The 17,517-nt window shown below is 55.8% G+C and overlaps 1 protein-coding gene across 2 annotated transcripts in view; it reads left to right on the top strand.

Annotated features, from left to right (window-relative positions):
* WDR54 (WD repeat domain 54) overlaps positions 1-13,210 on the top strand; it is a 135,698-nt gene extending 122,488 nt beyond the window's left edge. The window contains exon 10 of one of the 2 annotated variants that reach the window (XM_086964381.1): positions 8,963-13,210. In XM_086964381.1, coding sequence (XP_086820507.1) covers positions 8,963-9,094 — 132 coding nt within the window. In that variant the 3' untranslated portion in view covers positions 9,095-13,210. The remainder of the gene's footprint in view (positions 1-8,962) is intronic. The other variant, XM_086964382.1, reaches the window with a different exon arrangement.
* Positions 13,211-17,517: the final 4,307 nt, after the last annotated feature.

The following is a 17,517-nucleotide window of genomic DNA, read 5'->3' as shown; positions in this document are numbered from 1 at the left end:
CGGCTGCGCCCAGTGTGCCAGGTTAGGGAGTCTTGCGTCACTAGTTGTTTGGGCACAGTGCCCCGGCTGTGCCCAGTGTGCCAGTGCAGGGAGTCTTGCGTCACTAGTTGTGTGGGCACAGTGCCCCGGCTGCGCCCAGTGTGCCAGTGCAGGGAGTCTTGCGTCACTAGTTGTGTGGGCACAGTGCCCCGGCTGCGCCCAGTGTGCCAGTGCAGGGAGTCTTGCTTCACTAGTTGTGTGGGCACAGTGCCCCGGCTGCGCCCAGTGTGCCTGTGCAGAGAGAGTCTTGCGTCACTAGTTGTGTGGGCACAGTGCCCCGGCTGCGCCCAGTGTGCCTGTGCAGAGAGAGTCTTGCGTCACTAGTTGTGTGGGCACAGTGCCCCGGCTGCGCCCAGTGTGCCAGTGCAGGGAGAGTCTTGCGTCACTAGTTGTGTGGGCACAGTGCCCCGGCTGTGCCCAGTGCGCCAGTGCAGGGAGTCTTGCATCACTAGTTGTGTGGGCACAGTGCCCCGGCTGCGCCCAGTGTGCCAGTGCAGAGAGAGTCTTGCGTCACTAGTTGTGTGGGCACAGTGCCCCGGCTGTGCCCAGTGTGCCAGTGCAGGGAGTCTTGCATCACTAGTTGTGTGGGCACAGTGCCCCGGCTGCGCCCAGTGTGCCAGTGCAGAGAGAGTCTTGCATCACTAGTTGTGTGGGCACAGTGCCCCGGCTGCGCCCAGTGTGCCAGTGCAGAGAGAGTCTTGGATCACTAGTTGTGTGGGCACAGTGCCCCGGCTGCGCCCAGTGTGCCTGTGCAGAGAGAGTCTTGCGTCACTAGTTGTGTGGGCACAGTGCCCCGGCTGCGCCCAGTGTGCCAGTGCAGGGAGAGTCTTGCGTCACTAGTTGTGTGGGCACAGTGCCCCGGCTGTGCCCAGTGTGCCAGTGCAGGGAGTCTTGCATCACTAGTTGTGTGGGCACAGTGCCCCGGCTGCGCCCAGTGTACCTGTGCAGGGAGTCTTGCGTCACTAGTTGTGTGGGCACAGTGCCCCGGCTGCGCCTAGTGTGCTAGTGCAGGGAGTCTTGCATCACTAGTTGTGTGGGCGCAGGGCTCCGGCTGCGCCCAGTGTGCCAGTGCAGAGAGAGTCTTGCATCACTAGTTGTGTGGGCACAGTGCCCCAGCTGCAGCCAGTGCAGAGAGAGTCTTACGTCACTAGTTGTGTGGGCACAGTGCCCCGGCTGCGCCCAGTGTGCTAGTGCAGGGAGTCTTGCATCACTAGTTGTGTGGGCACAGTGCCCCGGCTGTGCCCAGTGTGCCAGTGCAGGGAGTCTTGCGTCACTAGTTGTTTGGGCACAGTGCCCTGGCTGCGCCCAGTGTGCCAGTGCAGAGAGTCTTGCGTCACTAGTTGTGTGGGCAGTGCCCCGGCTGTGCCCAGTGTGCCAGTGCAGGGAGTCTTGCTTCACTAGTTGTGTGGGCACAGTGCCCCGGCTGCGCCCAGTGTGCCAGTGCAGGGAGTCTTGCGTCACTAGTTGTTTGGGCACAGTGCCCCGGCTGTGCCCAGTGTGCCAGTGTAGAAACTCTTCCTTCACTAGTTGTGTGGGCGCCGGGCTCCGGCTGCAGCCAGTGTAGAGAGAGTCTTGGATCACTAGTTGTGTGGGCACAGTGCCCTGACTGTGCCCAGTGTGCCAGTGCAGAAACTCTTGCTTCACTAGTTGTGTGGGCACAGTGCCCCGGCTGCGCCCAGTGTGCCTGTGCAGAGAGAGTCTTGCGCCACTAGTTGTGTGGGCACAGTGCCCCGGCTGCGCCCAGTGTGCCAGTGCAGGGAGTCTTGCGTCACTAGTTGTGTGGGCACAGTGCCCCGGCTGCGCCCAGTGTGCCAGTGCAGGGAGTCTTGCGTCACTAGTTGTGTGGGCACAGTGCCCCGGCTGCGCCCAGTGTGCCAGTGCAGGGAGTCTTGCGTCACTAGTTGTGTGGGCACAGTGCCCCGGCTGTGCCCAGTGTGCCAGTGCAGGGAGTCTTGCATCACTAGTTGTGTGGGCACAGTGCCCCGGCTGTGCCCAGTGTGCCAGTGCAGGGAGTCTTGCGTCACTAGTTGTGTGGGCACAGTGCCCCGGCTGCGCCCAGTGTGCCAGTGCAGGGAGTCTTGCGTCACTAGTTGTGTGGGCACAGTGCCCCGGCTGCGCCCAGTGTGCAGGGAGTCTTGCGTCACTAGTTGTGTGGGCACAGTGCCCCGGCTGCGCCCAGTGTACCTGTGCAGGGAGTCTTGCGTCACTAGTTGTTTGGGCACAGTGCCCCGGCTGTGCCCAGTGTGCCAGTGCAGAGAGAGTCTTGCGTCACTAGTTGTGTGGGCACAGTGCCCCGGCTGCGCCCAGTGTGCCAGTGCAGGGAGTCTTGCATCACTAGTTGTGTGGGCACAGTGCCCTGGCTGTGCCCAGTGTGCCAGTGCAGAGAGTCTTGCGTCACTAGTTGTTTGGGCACAGTGCCCCGGCTGTGCCCAGTGTGCCAGTGCAGAGAGAGTCTTGCGTCACTAGTTGTGTGGGCACAGTGCCCCGGCTGCGCCCAGTGTGCCAGTGCAGGGAGAGTCTTGCGTCACTAGTTGTGTGGGCACAGTGCCCCGGCTGTGCCCAGTGTGCCAGTGCAGGGAGTCTTGCATCACTAGTTGTGTGGGCACAGTGCCCCGGCTGCGCCCAGTGTACCTGTGCAGGGAGTCTTGCGTCACTAGTTGTGTGGGCAGTGCCCCGGCTGTGCCCAGTGTGCCAGTGCAGGGAGTCTTGCATCACTAGTTGTGTGGGCGCAGGGCTCCGGCTGCGCCCAGTGTGCCAGTGCAGAGAGAGTCTTGCATCACTAGTTGTGTGGGCACAGTGCCCCAGCTGCAGCCAGTGCAGAGAGAGTCTTACGTCACTAGTTGTGTGGGCACAGTGCCCCGGATGCGCCCAGTGTGCTAGTGCAGGGAGTCTTGCATCACTAGTTGTGTGGGCACAGTGCCCCGGCTGTGCCCAGTGTGCCAGTGCAGGGAGTCTTGCGTCACTAGTTGTTTGGGCACAGTGCCCTGGCTGCGCCCAGTGTGCCAGTGCAGAGAGTCTTGCGTCACTAGTTGTGTGGGCAGTGCCCCGGCTGTGCCCAGTGTGCCAGTGCAGGGAGTCTTGCTTCACTAGTTGTGTGGGCACAGTGCCCCGGCTGCGCCCAGTGTGCCAGTGCAGGGAGTCTTGCGTCACTAGTTGTTTGGGCACAGTGCCCCGGCTGTGCCCAGTGTGCCAGTGCAGAAACTCTTCCTTCACTAGTTGTGTGGGCGCCGGGCTCCGGCTGCAGCCAGTGTAGAGAGAGTCTTGGATCACTAGTTGTGTGGGCACAGTGCCCTGGCTGTGCCCAGTGTGCCAGTGCAGAAACTCTTGCTTCACTAGTTGTGTGGGCACAGTGCCCCGGCTGCGCCCAGTGTGCCTGTGCAGAGAGAGTCTTGCGTCACTAGTTGTGTGGGCACAGTGCCCCGGCTGCGCCCAGTGTGCCAGTGCAGGGAGTCTTGCGTCACTAGTTGTGTGGGCACAGTGCCCCGGCTGCGCCCAGTGTGCCAGTGCAGGGAGTCTTGCGTCACTAGTTGTGTGGGCACAGTGCCCCGGCTGCGCCCAGTGTGCCAGTGCAGGGAGTCTTGCATCACTAGTTGTGTGGGCACAGTGCCCCGGCTGTGCCCAGTGTGCCAGTGCAGGGAGTCTTGCGTCACTAGTTGTGTGGGCACAGTGCCCCGGCTGCGCCCAGTGTGCCAGTGCAGGGAGTCTTGCGTCACTAGTTGTGTGGGCACAGTGCCCCGGCTGCGCCCAGTGTGCAGGGAGTCTTGCGTCACTAGTTGTGTGGGCACAGTGCCCCGGCTGCGCCCAGTGTACCTGTGCAGGGAGTCTTGCGTCACTAGTTGTTTGGGCACCGTGCCCCGGCTGTGCCCAGTGTGCCAGTGCAGAGAGAGTCTTGCGTCACTAGTTGTGTGGGCACAGTGCCCCGGCTGCGCCCAGTGTGCCAGTGCAGGGAGTCTTGCATCACTAGTTGTGTGGGCACAGTGTCCTGGCTGTGCCCAGTGTGCCAGTGCAGGGAGTCTTGCGTCACTAGTTGTGTGGGCACAGTGCCCCGGCTGCGCCCAGTGTGCCAGTGCAGGGAGTCTTGCATCACTAGTTGTGTGGGCACAGTGCCCCGGCAGGGAGTCTTGCATCACTAGTTGTGTGGGCACAGTGCCCCGGCTGTGCCCAGCGTGCCAGTGCAGGGAGTCTTGCATCACTAGTTGTGTGGGCACAGTGCCCCGGCAGGGAGTCTTGCATCACTAGTTGTGTGGGCACAGTGCCCCGGCTGCGCCCAGTGTGCCAGTGCAGGGAGTCTTGCGTCACTAGTTGTGTGGGCACAGTGCCCCGGCTGCGCCCAGTGTGCCAGTGCAGGGAGTCTTGCATCACTAGTTGTGTGGGCACAGTGCCCCGGCTGCGCCCAGTGTACCTGTGCAGGGAGTCTTGCGTCACTAGTTGTTTGGGCACAGTGCCCCGGCTGTGCCCAGTGTGCCAGTGCAGAGAGAGTCTTGCGTCACTAGTTGTGTGGGGACAGTGCCCCGGCTGCGCCCAGTGTGCCAGTGCAGAGAGTCTTGCTTCACTAGTTGTGTCGGCGCCGGGCTCCGGTTGCAGCCAGTGCAGGGAGTCTTGCGTCACTAGTTGTGTGGGCACAGTGCCCCGGCTGCGCCCAGTGTGCCAGTGCAGGGAGTCTTGCATCACTAGTTGTGTGGGCACAGTGCCCCGGCTGCGCCCAGTGTGCCAGTGCAGAGAGAGTCTTGGATCACTAGTTGTGTGGGCACAGTGCCCCGGCTGCGTCCAGTATGCCAGTGCAGAGAATCTTGCTTCACTAGTTGTGTGGGCACAGTGCCCCGGCTGCGCCCAGTGTGCCAGTGCAGAGAATCTTGCTTCACTAGTTGTGTGGGCACAGTGCCCCGGCTGCGCCCAGTGCAGGGAGTCTTGCGTCACTAGTTGTGTGGGCACAGTGCCCCGGCTGCGCCCAGTGTGCCAGTGCAGGGAGTCTTGCGTCACTAGTTGTGTGGGCACAGTGCCCCGGCTGCGCCCAGTGTGCCAGTGCAGGGAGTCTTGCGTCACTAGTTGTGTGGGCACAGTGCCCCGGCTGCGCCCAGTGTGCAGGGAGTCTTGCGTCACTAGTTGTGTCGGCACCGGGCTCCGGCTGCAGCCAGTGCAGAGAGAGTCTTGGATCACTAGTTGTGTGGGCACAGTGCCCCGGCTGCGCCCAGTGTGCCAGTGCAGGGAGTCTTGCGTCACTAGTTGTGTGGGGGCCGGGCTCCGGTTGCAGCCAGTGCAGAGAGAGTCTTGCATCACTAGTTGTGTGGGCACAGTGCCCCGGCTGCGCCCAGTGTGCCAGTGCAGGGAGTCTTGGATCACTCGTGTGGGCACAGTGCCCCGGCTGCGCCCAGTGTGCCAGTGCAGGGAGTCTTGCGTCACTAGTTGTGTGGGCAGAGTGCCCCGGCTGCGCCCAGTGTGCCAGTGCAGGAAGTCTTGCGTCACTAGTTGTGTGGGCACAGTGCCCCGGCTGCAGCCAGTGCAGAGAGAGTCTTGGATCACTAGTTGTGTGGGCACAGTGCCCCGGCTGCGCCCAGTGTGCCTGTGCAGAGAGAGTCTTGCGTCACTAGTTGTGTGGGCACAGTGCCCCGGCTGCGCCCAGTGTGCCAGTGCAGGGAGTCTTGCGTCACTAGTTGTGTGGGCACAGTGCCCCGGCTGCGCCCAGTGTGCCAGTGCAGGGAGTCTTGCGTCACTAGTTGTGTGGGCACAGTGCCCCGGCTGCGCCCAGTGTGCCAGTGCAGGGAGTCTTGCGTCACTAGTTGTGTGGGCACAGTGCCCCGGCTGCACCCAGTGTGCCAGTGCAGAGAGTCTTGCGTCACTAGTTGTGTGGGCACAGTGCCCCGGCTGCGCCCAGTGTGCCAGTGCAGGGAGTCTTGCGTCACTAGTTGTTTGGGCACAGTGCCCCGGCTGTGCCCAGTGTGCCAGTGCAGAAACTCTTGCTTCACTAGTTGTGTGGGCGCCGGGCTCCGGCTGCAGCCAGTGTAGAGAGAGTCTTGCATCACTACTTGTGTGGGCACAGTGCCCCGGCTGCGCCCAGTGTGCTAGTGCAGGGAGTCTTGCGTCACTAGTTGTGTGGGCACAGTGCCCCGGCTGCGCCCAGTGTGCCAGTGCAGGGAGTCTTGCATCACTAGTTGTGTGGGCACAGTGCCCCGGCTGCGCCCAGTGTACCTGTGCAGGGAGTCTTGCGTCACTAGTTGTTTGGGCACAGTGCCCCGGCTGTGCCCAGTGTGCCAGTGCAGAAACTCTTGCTTCACTAGTTGTGTGGGCGCCGGGCTCCGGCTGCGCCCAGTGTGCCAGTGTAGAGAGAGTCTTGCATCACTAGTTGTGTGGGCACAGTGCCCCGGCTGCGCCCAGTGTGCCAGTGCAGGGAGTCTTGCGTCACTAGTTGTGTGGGCACAGTGCCCCGGCTGCGCCCAGTGTGCCAGTGCAGGGAGTCTTGCATCACTAGTTGTGTGGGCACAGTGCCCCGGCTGCGCCCAGTGTACCTGTGCAGGGAGTCTTGCATCACTAGTTGTTTGGGCACAGTGCCCCGGCTGCGCCCAGTGTGCCAGTGCAGGGAGTCTTGCGTCACTAGTTGTGTGGGCACAGTGCTCCGGCTGCGCCCAGTGTGCCAGTGCAGGGAGTCTTGGATCACTCGTGTGGGCACAGTGCCCCGGCTGCGCCCAGTGTACCTGTGCAGGGAGTCTTGCGTCACTAGTTGTGTGGGCAGTGCCCCGGCTGTGCCCAGTGTGCCAGTGCAGGGAGTCTTGCGTCACTAGTTGTGTGGGCACAGTGCCCCGGCTGCGTCCATTGTGCCAGTGCAGAGAATCTTGCTTCACTAGTTGTGTGGGCACAGTGCCCCGGCTGCGCCCAGTGTGCAGGGAGTCTTGCGTCACTAGTTGTGTGGGCACAGTGCCCCGGCTGCGTCCAGTGTGCCAGTGCAGAGAGAGTCTTGGATCACTAGTTGTGTGGGCACAGTGCCCCGGCTGCGTCCAGTGTGCCAGTGCAGAGAATCTTGCTTCACTAGTTGTGTGGGCACAGTGCCCCGGCTGCGCCCAGTGTGCAGGGAGTCTTGCGTCACTAGTTGTGTGGGCACAGTGCCCCGGCTGCGCCCAGTGTGCCAGTGCAGGGAGTCTTGCGTCACTAGTTGTTTGGGCACAGTGCCCCGGCTGCGCCCAGTGTACCTGTGCAGGGAGTCTTGCGTCACTAGTTGTGTGGGCAGTGCCCCGGCTGTGCCCAGTGTGCCAGTGCAGGGAGTCTTGCGTCACTAGTTGTTTGGGCACAGTGCCCCGGCTGTGCCCAGTGTGCCAGTGCAGAAACTCTTGCTTCACTAGTTGTGTGGGCGCCGGGCTCCGGCTGCAGCCAGTGTAGAGAGAGTCTTGGATCACTAGTTGTGTGGGCACAGTGCCCTGGCTGTGCCCAGTGTGCCAGTGCAGAAACTCTTGCTTCACTAGTTGTGTCGGCACAGGGCTCCGGCTGCAGCCAGTGCAGAGAGAGTCTTGGATCACTAGTTGTGTGGGCACAGTGCCCCGGCTGCGCCCAGTGTGCCAGTGCAGGGAGTCTTGCATCACTAGTTGTGTGGGCACAGTGCCCCGGCTGCGCCCAGTGTGCCAGTGCAGGGAGTCTTGCATCACTAGTTGTGTGGGCACAGTGCCCCGGCTGCGCCCAGTGTGCCAGTGCAGGGAGTCTTGGATCACCAGTTGTGTGGGCACAGTGCCCCGGCTGCGCCCAGTGTGCCAGCGCAGAGAGTCTTGCATCACTAGTTGTGTGGGCACAGTGCCCCGGCTGCGCCCAGTGTGCCAGTGCAGGGAGTCTTGCGTCACTAGTTGTGTGGACACAGTGCCCCGGCTGCGCCCAGTGTGCCAGTGCAGGGAGTCTTGCGTCACTAGTTGTGTGGGCACCGGGCTCCGGCTGCAGCCAGTGCAGAGAGAGTCTTGCATCACTAGTTGTGTGGGCACAGTGCCCCGGCTGTGCCCAGTGTGCCAGTGCAGGGAGTCTTGCGTCACTAGTTGTGTGGGCACAGTACTCCGGCTGCGCCCAGTGTGCCAGTGCAGGGAGAGTCTTGCATCACTAGTTGTGTGGGCACAGTGCCCCGGCTGCGCCCAGTGTGCCAGTGCAGGGAGAGTCTTGCATCACTAGTTGTGTGGGCACAGTGCCCCGGCTGCGCCCAGTGTGCCAGTGCAGGGAGAGTCTTGCATCACTAGTTGTGTGGGCACAGTGCCCCGGCTGCGCCCAGTGTGCCAGTGCAGGGAGAGTCTTGCATCACTAGTTGTGTGGGCACAGTGCCCCGGCTGCGCCTAGTGTGCCAGTGCAGGGAGTCTTGCGTCACTAGTTGTGTGGGCACAGTGCCCCGGCTGCGCCCAGTGTGCCAGTGCAGGGAGTCTTGCGTCACTAGTTGTGTGGGCACAGTGCCCCGGCTGTGCCCAGTGTGCCAGTGCAGAAACTCTTGCTTCACTAGTTGTGTGGGCACAGTGCCCCGGCTGCGCCCAGTGTGCCAGTGCAGGGAGTCTTGCGTCACTAGTTGTGTGGGCACCGGGCTCCGGCTGCAGCCAGTGCAGAGAGAGTCTTGCATCACTAGTTGTGTGGGCACAGTGCCCCGGCTGCGCCCAGTGTGCCAGTGCAGAGAGAGTCTTGCATCACTAGTTGTGTGGGCGCAGGGCTCCGGCTGCAGCCAGTGCAGAGAGAGTGCTGCTGTCAGCTAAGACGTCCAGCTGCAGATCAATATATATATATTGTCTCGTGGTTGTGTTACTCTTTTAGAGGTGGGACTTGGTCTGTCCAGCATGGGAGTCAGTTCTTAAGTGCGAGGGTTAAGGGGTAAGTCTCGTTCTTAAGGCAGTTTGTATGTGTTCTGACGTCACATAAGTGCTTTCCCAAATCCAGTCCTGCCTATTAACCTTCTCTCCTGCCCTCATTCTCTTTCTAGATTGAGCACTGCCATTCGGAGTGTGTAACTGATGCTCAGATCAGCGGCTCTCGCTTCTGTGACCCGGAAGGAAACGCCTTTGCTGTGACCGGATATGACCTCAGTGAAATCATCCGATACATCCAGGTTTAGGGGCCTTCCAGCAGACTTTCTCCAAAGAACAAAGGACTTTGAAACACAATTGAGTTCAGCTTTAGGAGGGAAAAGGAGCTTTGTGACTGTGCATCTCTAGCAGGCGGACGTCAGAGCTGCGGGGCGACCTCAACAAAACAGCAAGTCTGTGGCACCACTAACAGGGTCTGAATGACTCTTAGGGCACCACGAATGTCCATGAGTGGACGCAGCCTGCAAGGCAAAGTGGGAAACATGTCCTCGTCCTCCACACATGGTCCGCAGCGAAGTCTAGAAGCTCAAGAAAGGCGGTCACTCCAAGACTAACTGCGTGGCGCATTGTTTCCTGATGCTCAGTGAGACTGAGGGACCCCTCGTTCCGTCCCGCGAGGAGCCTTGAGCGAGCACCGGGGTCCATTGCTGCTGCTGTCAGAGTCTCAGCCATAATGGTGTGGCTTGTGAAGTGTTTCCCATGTTCTTCTGTTTGTGTTTCTCTCTTGCTTTCCTTGAGTGATATTTATTGAGCGTGCCCAACCACAGATGGTTTCCCTTCCTCACAGTTACCTGCGTGCTGATGTATTTGTTTCTGGGTAACCCGCTCCCACCATCGCATTCAGAATCGCTTTTTTGTGGTGTTTGAATTGGTACCTAGTTGGTGACTTTTAATTGTGGCTCCCATTCTGTCAAACCCCTAACCTGTCATACAAGCAGTAATATTTATGAAGTTAGAATATGTTAGAGGGGCAGCTCCCTCCCTCCCTGCAGCCCCCAAAGCTAATATAATGCCAACTGGTCAGGACTTTGCCTCAGATAGTGCTTCGACCTTCGTCGGTACTCACTGCGCTTAACTAGATATGTACATCTCACAACAATCCATTGATCCAGCAGGACAGATGGAATTTGTTGGTGAAACCAAAGAATCTGAAGTGGATCTCCACTTGTTCTTCTCCATTGATGACCCCCACAGTCTGCTGCTTCACGTGTCCCTCTCCCACCTCCATGCTGTCCTTCTCAGGTCCCAATGGGGAGACGTGTGGCAGCACACATCCGAAACTTGGCACTGTCCCAAGCTAAACTCAGCATTTGTCCTTTGCATCATCCACTGCTCTATCGATGGAGCTGCAGGCTCCACTATTGGTGGTCGCGCTCATCCTCCTGACGTAGCATTGAGTACTGGCATCACCCGGTACCAGAGTTCCTGGGAAAGAGCGACCATTCCTAGCGTTGTCTGAAAACCCAAGTTCTGGTTATGTTATTGATACTGGTGTGAACTGCACTGTCCTGTCAGGTAGTGGATTTCAAAGTGTTTGGTACTTCCTGCTGTTATAAATCGTGTCTCAAAGCTCACACTGGGTGGTTGTAGTATGAGAAAAGTTGGACGAGTCGCAAAGCCGACGGTCTTACTCCACGGAAACCAGGCCACACCTGTGCCCTAAACTGCGATGCCATCGCGAGATCCTATCTCTTCAGTGGCCTGGAGTAGAACTGGTGGCAGCTGTGGCCCTCTTTCACTCAGTGAGAGGCATGACAACAAATAGTGACCCACTCTGAAGATATTGCATGCCGTCCACTTATCTCAAACTCCCTTGCGGGTCACGACACTTGTAAACAAGCCAGGGGTATCCTTTCAGTTTCCATAAGAGCAGCCTGTGGCTTCTCATCTAACAGCGAAGGCACGGCGTCTGATCCAGGAACGACTGAAGGCCCAAGGCACCTCCTACAGGATGTTTTCTCTCACCACACATGCTTTACAATATGTCAGGGTCTCCATATACTGTTGGAGTGTGGTCTTTCAGAGTTGCTTAATCAGGCTGCACACTACCCTTTCTTCCCGCCCCATCTGCATGCACACCAGAATGAAATTCGAAAGAGAATTCTGCCAGAGGGGATCTGCGTCTGGGTCCCCAAGGGTGCCATAGAGAAGGGTGCAGGACCCCGAGAAAGGCGTTGGTTGCTGTTCCTGATAGTTCCTTGTCCAGAAAGGTTTTTTGGTGTCCAGGAGATGACACCGTTTCTGGTCACTAATGCCCAGTTGCGGGGCACAGTCCGTACACTGGGCTCAGGGTTGGGGACAGCGGCTACCTAGTATGCTAGTGCACTCGACATGCCTAGTTTGTGGTCAGAAGGTGAGGTGGGGGCTCTGTCTCCACCACTGATGTCAAGAGTCTGTGACGGCACTTGGAGGAACCCACCAGAGGGTGTAGGGGATCATTGGTTACTGGCCTTGTCTGGGGGGTCTTACCCAGAGCTATGAACTGTACATTTCCACAAAAGCGCCCGCTTGGAATGCAGCCCCAACAGTTCTGGGAATAGCTTACCCTCCCTCTCCCAGCCACTGAGATGAGTCCAAACCAAATCCAGATTTCCTTTGACTCCAGGACTGCTGTAGTGGTGAGTGCAGGCAGCAGCTGGGAATAGAGGGCAGAGCAAGCTCTTCAGTGTCGGACGGCGATGGGCCGGCTCCTTCACCCAGATGGTGCTGAAGGTTCCTGGGCACCTGGGATGAGCATCGGTCTTAGTGACGGTGTTGAGCCCTTGTTATTCCCAACAGAAGGGCAGGTCAGTCGATCCTTACTTGGGCATCAGAACCACTGGCCAGGCCAAGGATTTGGGCCCAGCGTCTAACTACCACATTTGTATGCTCATCTGAATATTTTCTGATGTTCTGGGACCAGTATCAAGGTTATGGACTGACCATATTCAACGATGGGTTCATAGGAGTCCGTGGTCACGGCGGCCCGCTCTTCCTTGTGCTTTGGCTGTGGGGCTGGTGTCGGATCTGAAGCGAGTTTAACCTGCTCTACTGAGCAGCAAGTCAGGGAAGGGCTCCCCGCTATCCCTGACCTCTCTGATGGATTCAACCAAACGCAGGGGAACCCCCTAAGTGCATCCGTGATGAAACCCACGTCCGCCAGACGCTGGTGTCTGAAATGTTCTTTAGAACTTTGTCGGTGCCGTTCAATTTGTCCCCCAGAGCCCAGGAGCAGTCTGGCTTCAGGGTAATACTGTTTCTTTATCCATCACCTCCTGGCTGGCAGGACGGCCATCCCTGCTTTTGCCGTAAGGTGGCCCATATTTCTATGGAGGTGGGCACATTGCCTGCCTCTTCTTGGGCAGGTGTCCAGGGTTGTCCTTCCAAACTTCCTTCACAGTTCAAAAAGAGCCAAACCCACTCTGTGTCATAGCACTTCCCTCGTGAGGGGTTCTTTAGAAGCCCTCATTGTCTTCAGGGTCTTGTGAAGTTTTCCATAAAACCATTGATCCGGGGGTGGTAAGAAGTTGAAAACCGATATGTCATGCCCCTACACCCCACATGGCCTTCACATAGGACAGGAAGTTTGTGCCCCTTTATTCAAGACACAATCCAACTGAATGTTCCAATGAGTTCCCTAGCTTCCATAGGGGTAAATACTTATTGAATACTCTTGGTGCCAGAGGTTGTAGGAGGCTGCCGGATTCCAACAGCGTCAATCACCACTATCTCAAAAGGGCAACCACGACTGGTAACAGTACAAGCAATGCCCTGGTCTTACTGCCTGTTCTAGCTTCAGCACAGAATGATCTCAGTAATCCCCAGGGTCACTCTTTCCTGTTCAGGAAACTCTCCCTCACCTTAGCGGAGGAGCAAGAGAGGAACTAGTCGGTTACCTCCATTGTCTCCGAAGTATCGTCTTCGGGTAATATTACGAGTAGACAGAACATGCGCTATTTTATGGATGACGCGAGTGTATGTATGCATTGGTGTTTGTGGAGCTCGAACGCTGCGGTGCGCTGAACAGGGGGATATGGACTCCCCCAAGATACACTCCTCGGGGGAACGTTCTGGGCGATTGCCAAGTCAGAGGTGGGCCTGCATCTTTTTTTTCTGAATTGTAGAGATGGTGCTGATGTCAGTAGGGATGCTGTTCCAGATGCTGGGAGCATGAAGAGAGAAGGCTTGCCTCTGGCTTGTACCTTCTTGCAGTGCTGTCTCCAGTCTGGTGATATTGAGCTCGTTTAGCTGTTCTTGTTGGTCCCATTGTAAGTGCTGATGTTGCAGTATCTTTACTATTACATCCTGTGGCTTATTGTGTTGCAAAATCTAAAAGATATTGAATGTAAACCATCAGATTTCCATTAAAACTCTGTTAGAGTGGGTTCTACAGCATTTTATTTACATTGCCACCATAAAGTTAAAAAGAGAGGCGTACATGTTTCTGCATTCAGGGCTGTGATCAGCATCTTACCTATTCCCTCAGGCACTGAAAAAAACTGAAAGTTCTTATATGCGAAAGTTCAGGCAACAAACTCAATTAATTAGCTGTCCGCATTCACAATTGAAAACATTGTTTTTATTAAAAGAAAGGTTACTTTTGTTCCCAGATAGGTCCAGGGGCTTTTTCGTCTGGCAACAGCTCTCCAGCACTGCCAGTTAGTGCCAAATGATTCCACTTGCATTCAGGAAGAGACAATACCAGCATAAACATGGCGTTCCATGCTCAACCGTGGTGGACGGAGAGGGACCGAAAGAGGTTGAAGACAGCCCATGATACTACAAAGTAAAAGTTGGATACCTAGGAACCTTACCATGAACGCCACAATCTCAGAAGTAGGATGGGGTGTGGTGAGGGATCAGGGGGTGGAGGGGAGGGGTAATCCACCAGAATTATAGTTCTTGAAGGTAGGTAACTGTTTCTTCTGATAGATACTTCTTCCTGCATTATTTCACACCCTACAAATGTGCTCCAAAGCAGTAGTGCCTGACCCACCTGGCAATGACGCTTGGCAAATGTATACATTTAAGGCGTGACTGCCAGGAAAAATATCAGCCACAGGATTTCTGGTCAGGGCCGTAGAAGCCGCCATGGCTCTGTTAGTGTGTGCACAGCATGTAACTACACATTCTTCAATGGTTAAGGCACAGCAGATCTTAATGCAGATTAGAACATTGAAATGTTGGGAGTTCTATTGAAAACTGTGGAGGGCTCCGTGTAGGAGAGTAGGGTCTGCTTCCTATGGTCACCCCCACTTTTTGCTGTGTTTCACTGGTTTCTCGACTTTAGTCTGGCTGTGGGTCTGCTAATCAGACCCACAGCCCAGCTGTTCTCTCTAATTTGATACCATGTACTTTAGGTACATATCTGATTGGGTATTGGGTCACCTTTGTGAGCCCCTGTATAGTGTACTATAGGTACCCAGGGAATAGGTGCATCCAAGGCCTACCAGGGGCTGCAGGATGTATTATGCCACCCCTGACTGGCCATCCAAACTGACACCACAGGCTGATCACTCAGCTTGAGCAAGGTGCTGTAATCACCCCTTGCTTAGATATAGTATACCTATATCTACCCTTGTATATAGACACATATATACCTATAAGTCACTCCTATAGCAGGCCTTGACAATCCTGGAGGCAGAGTGCTTGGTTTTATGTGAGAGGGTGCCCTAGCATGAGCTGAGCCCCTCTGCAGCTTTCGGAACCATCTCCTCATAGCTGTTCTATGATATAGCCATACCATATACTCTTAAGTGCATTATAATCCTCGCGGTCAATGCTAACTTTGGTTTGGCTTTATCAAAACATGTCGTGTAAGGTGTCAAACACTTTGGAATACTACCCCCCCCCCCCCCCCCCCCCCCCACCAGTCCTGGCGGCAGGGGTAGCATTCCACCCTTCTAGAGGGAGAAGACATGTAGTTACTGCTTTACCCGGTTAAAGTTAAACAGAGCCTCAGCATCACAAAATGGATGCAGCTGCCACAGACACGAGTGTGGCCTCCTGCTGCTGGACGAAACTCCGGCAAGGGAGGCCTCGACAATAGGTGTCCTGTCAGGGGAGGTGCTAGCACCTCCCAAGACAACCTATAGTGTATTGGGGCAGGGTGGGTTCAAAGGAAAGATGCTTTTCCAGACACTGCCTGGGGCACACAAGGTGCTCCATGCATAACCCGGTTCAAACCAGTTGCTGGGGCACTCCAGCCCCGCTCTGGCACGAAACTGGACAAAGGGAAAAGGGTGTAACCCCCCTCTTCTCAGGGTCCACCCATAGGAGGGACCTAGCAGGTAATCCAGCCCATAAAATCAGTATAAAGATAGGAGCTGTGTCTAGAGACTTTAGATTAATCCTGGAAGAAACTTTTGATGCGAACTCTTGGACCTTCGACGTTCTATATCGAGTAGAAGACTGAAGACATCTCACTTGTGGTCAAGGAGTGACCACACTGTGCAAACAGGCACCACCAGTAACTTGCCGGTTTGCTTTGTTGACGCTCCTGCAGGAACCTGAAGACTCAGCTACTCAGGAACTGGACTTCCAGACTTCTCCGACTCCGATCCACATCAAAGCTGAGACCCGTGGCGGACACGAGAGACGTGGGACCGGACACCCTGGACATCCTGCACTTTGCTAACAGTGCAAGTACTGAGGCACCCTCGAAGTTGTGCATTGGGGTTTGAAAAGCCCCAGACCCGAGCGCCATTTGCACCGAAGCTCAGCCCTCCACACTCCATGAGTGCTGTGTGGGGCCTGCTCCTGTATTTCAGCTCGACGCATCTTCCCGGCTGCTAGCCCGTTGGCTAGTGAGCCCTCTGAAAACGAACCTTTGAAACTAAACTGCTTTCCTGGTTGCTCCGGGCTTGCTCCAGCATCCCTCCAAAGGAGAAGCTCCCCAGACCTTGCTGGTCTGACTTGAAGCCAATCTTCACTTCTTGTGTGGATTGCGTTTACCAAGGTTTGTTGGGTCGAATCCGGATACCGACACCGCAGTCAACTAGATCCTTCGTGGGACAGCTCGAATCCAGCTCCTGGTCATCGTCGACGCCGCCTCCTGGTCCTCGTGGCTGCAGAGACAAGCTTCGCATCTTCACCTGAAATCACTCGACATCGTCTGGTTCCTTCCTGGTCACTGGCTAGTGACCCAGACTCTGTCCCCTCTGCTTTCAGGTTTTTCTTGTCTCTGATCCACCCTTTGATCCACCGGGACACTTTTCCTCTGGTGCCTGCAGCACTTCTTTGCAGATCTCCATAGAAAATATCGACGAAACCTGACACGAAAAGACACCTATGCACCCGGCTTCCCTGGGTGAAGTAACTCAAGTACTCTGGTGCTCCCATGGGTGTTTACTCTCGAAGTGTCCTAGTTTAAGGGGGTTTTACCGTAGTCCATCCGGAAGAGTCTTAAAACTGTAACTTTGTAACTTCTACGTTCTCCATTGTAAGTCAATGGTAACTCGCGACTGTGTATAGACACTGCACGCTTCTCCCGTGGGTCTCATACTTCCTAACCTTTGGTTGTCTAGTGTAGCCCCAGTGATTCCCTAGGCCTATTCCCAATTCCTGAAGTGGTTCTTATACCACTTACTTAGTATATGGTTTGTGAGGCCCCCTAGGGCAGAACAGTATTTGTGCAACTTATAGTATGCTTAATGAGTAACTTGTGATGTATTTCGATCTCTGACCTCATAAAGAGTTCAGAGGGGTTGTGTTAGAAATAAATATATATATATTTGATATATACCTTGTGTGGTGTCCTTTCATTTGATATTCAAGGGATTATAATTGGTAAAACAGCTTGCTTCATATGCTCTCTGAGGTTTTAGGCTAAGACTGCTGGTCCATGCTACCACTCGGATAGCTGCGCCAATAAGGTTGACTTTAAAACCACCATCAAAAAGGATCGTTTAGACTGGTGCATGGTGCCCACTAGAATAGTGGACATCATATGCCAGGCTAACTTCTCACATTGGTGTGCAGCGGTTGGGATAAGAGCTTGCTGTTGTTTTACCATATAATCTTGAGATATCATTTGAAAGATCACATTAAGGTACCTGAAGGTACATTTAAATCAAGCTCTTATAATACTTAAGTTCTACTGAACTTAGTGGTTGTAGAGCAAAGGACTTAGCACACCCTGACTACAACTCCTAGAGAGGTTCTAGTAGGAAAACATTTTAGTGTAGGTAGGTGCACACACCACACCTCACTAGAAAATGTTCTTGAATGCAGGGTCTAGTGTGCCTCTGCAAGAAGAGGATCCTCCCAGGATCCCTTCTAAATATGACACATTCACTTTTCATGAGCTGAGAAGTCTGTGTTCAGCTAGAAGGCTGAGACAAGGACAGAGTCCAACCTTTAATCACCTGGTAGACATTTTAGTTGAGTATGATGTGGAAAAAGTATCAAACCCAGATCAAACAGGTAGTGAAGAGGCGGGCCATCCCTCAACAGAGGATCCCACTGATGACCATCAATGGGACACTGAGGATGATGTGGATGAGAACCAGGTGCAAGTCAGGGAACTGAATCTGGTTAACCTAGGACTACATGGGACTGGAGAGGGAAGGATCCAATCCAGACCCCCAAGTATGCCTAACCATGAGCACAGGAGAGGAAGGTCACTATCCAGTGAATCCACCCACTCTGGTGACTCAATAGGGTCCAATGCCTCAGCTCTAAGGAGGATGAA

Source organism: Lissotriton vulgaris, chromosome 3_2 (assembly GCF_964263255.1).
Source record: "Lissotriton vulgaris chromosome 3_2, aLisVul1.2, whole genome shotgun sequence".
In the NCBI taxonomy this organism is placed as follows: domain Eukaryota; kingdom Metazoa; phylum Chordata; class Amphibia; order Caudata; family Salamandridae; genus Lissotriton; species Lissotriton vulgaris.
This window is presented reverse-complemented; position numbering and strand designations above follow the sequence as displayed.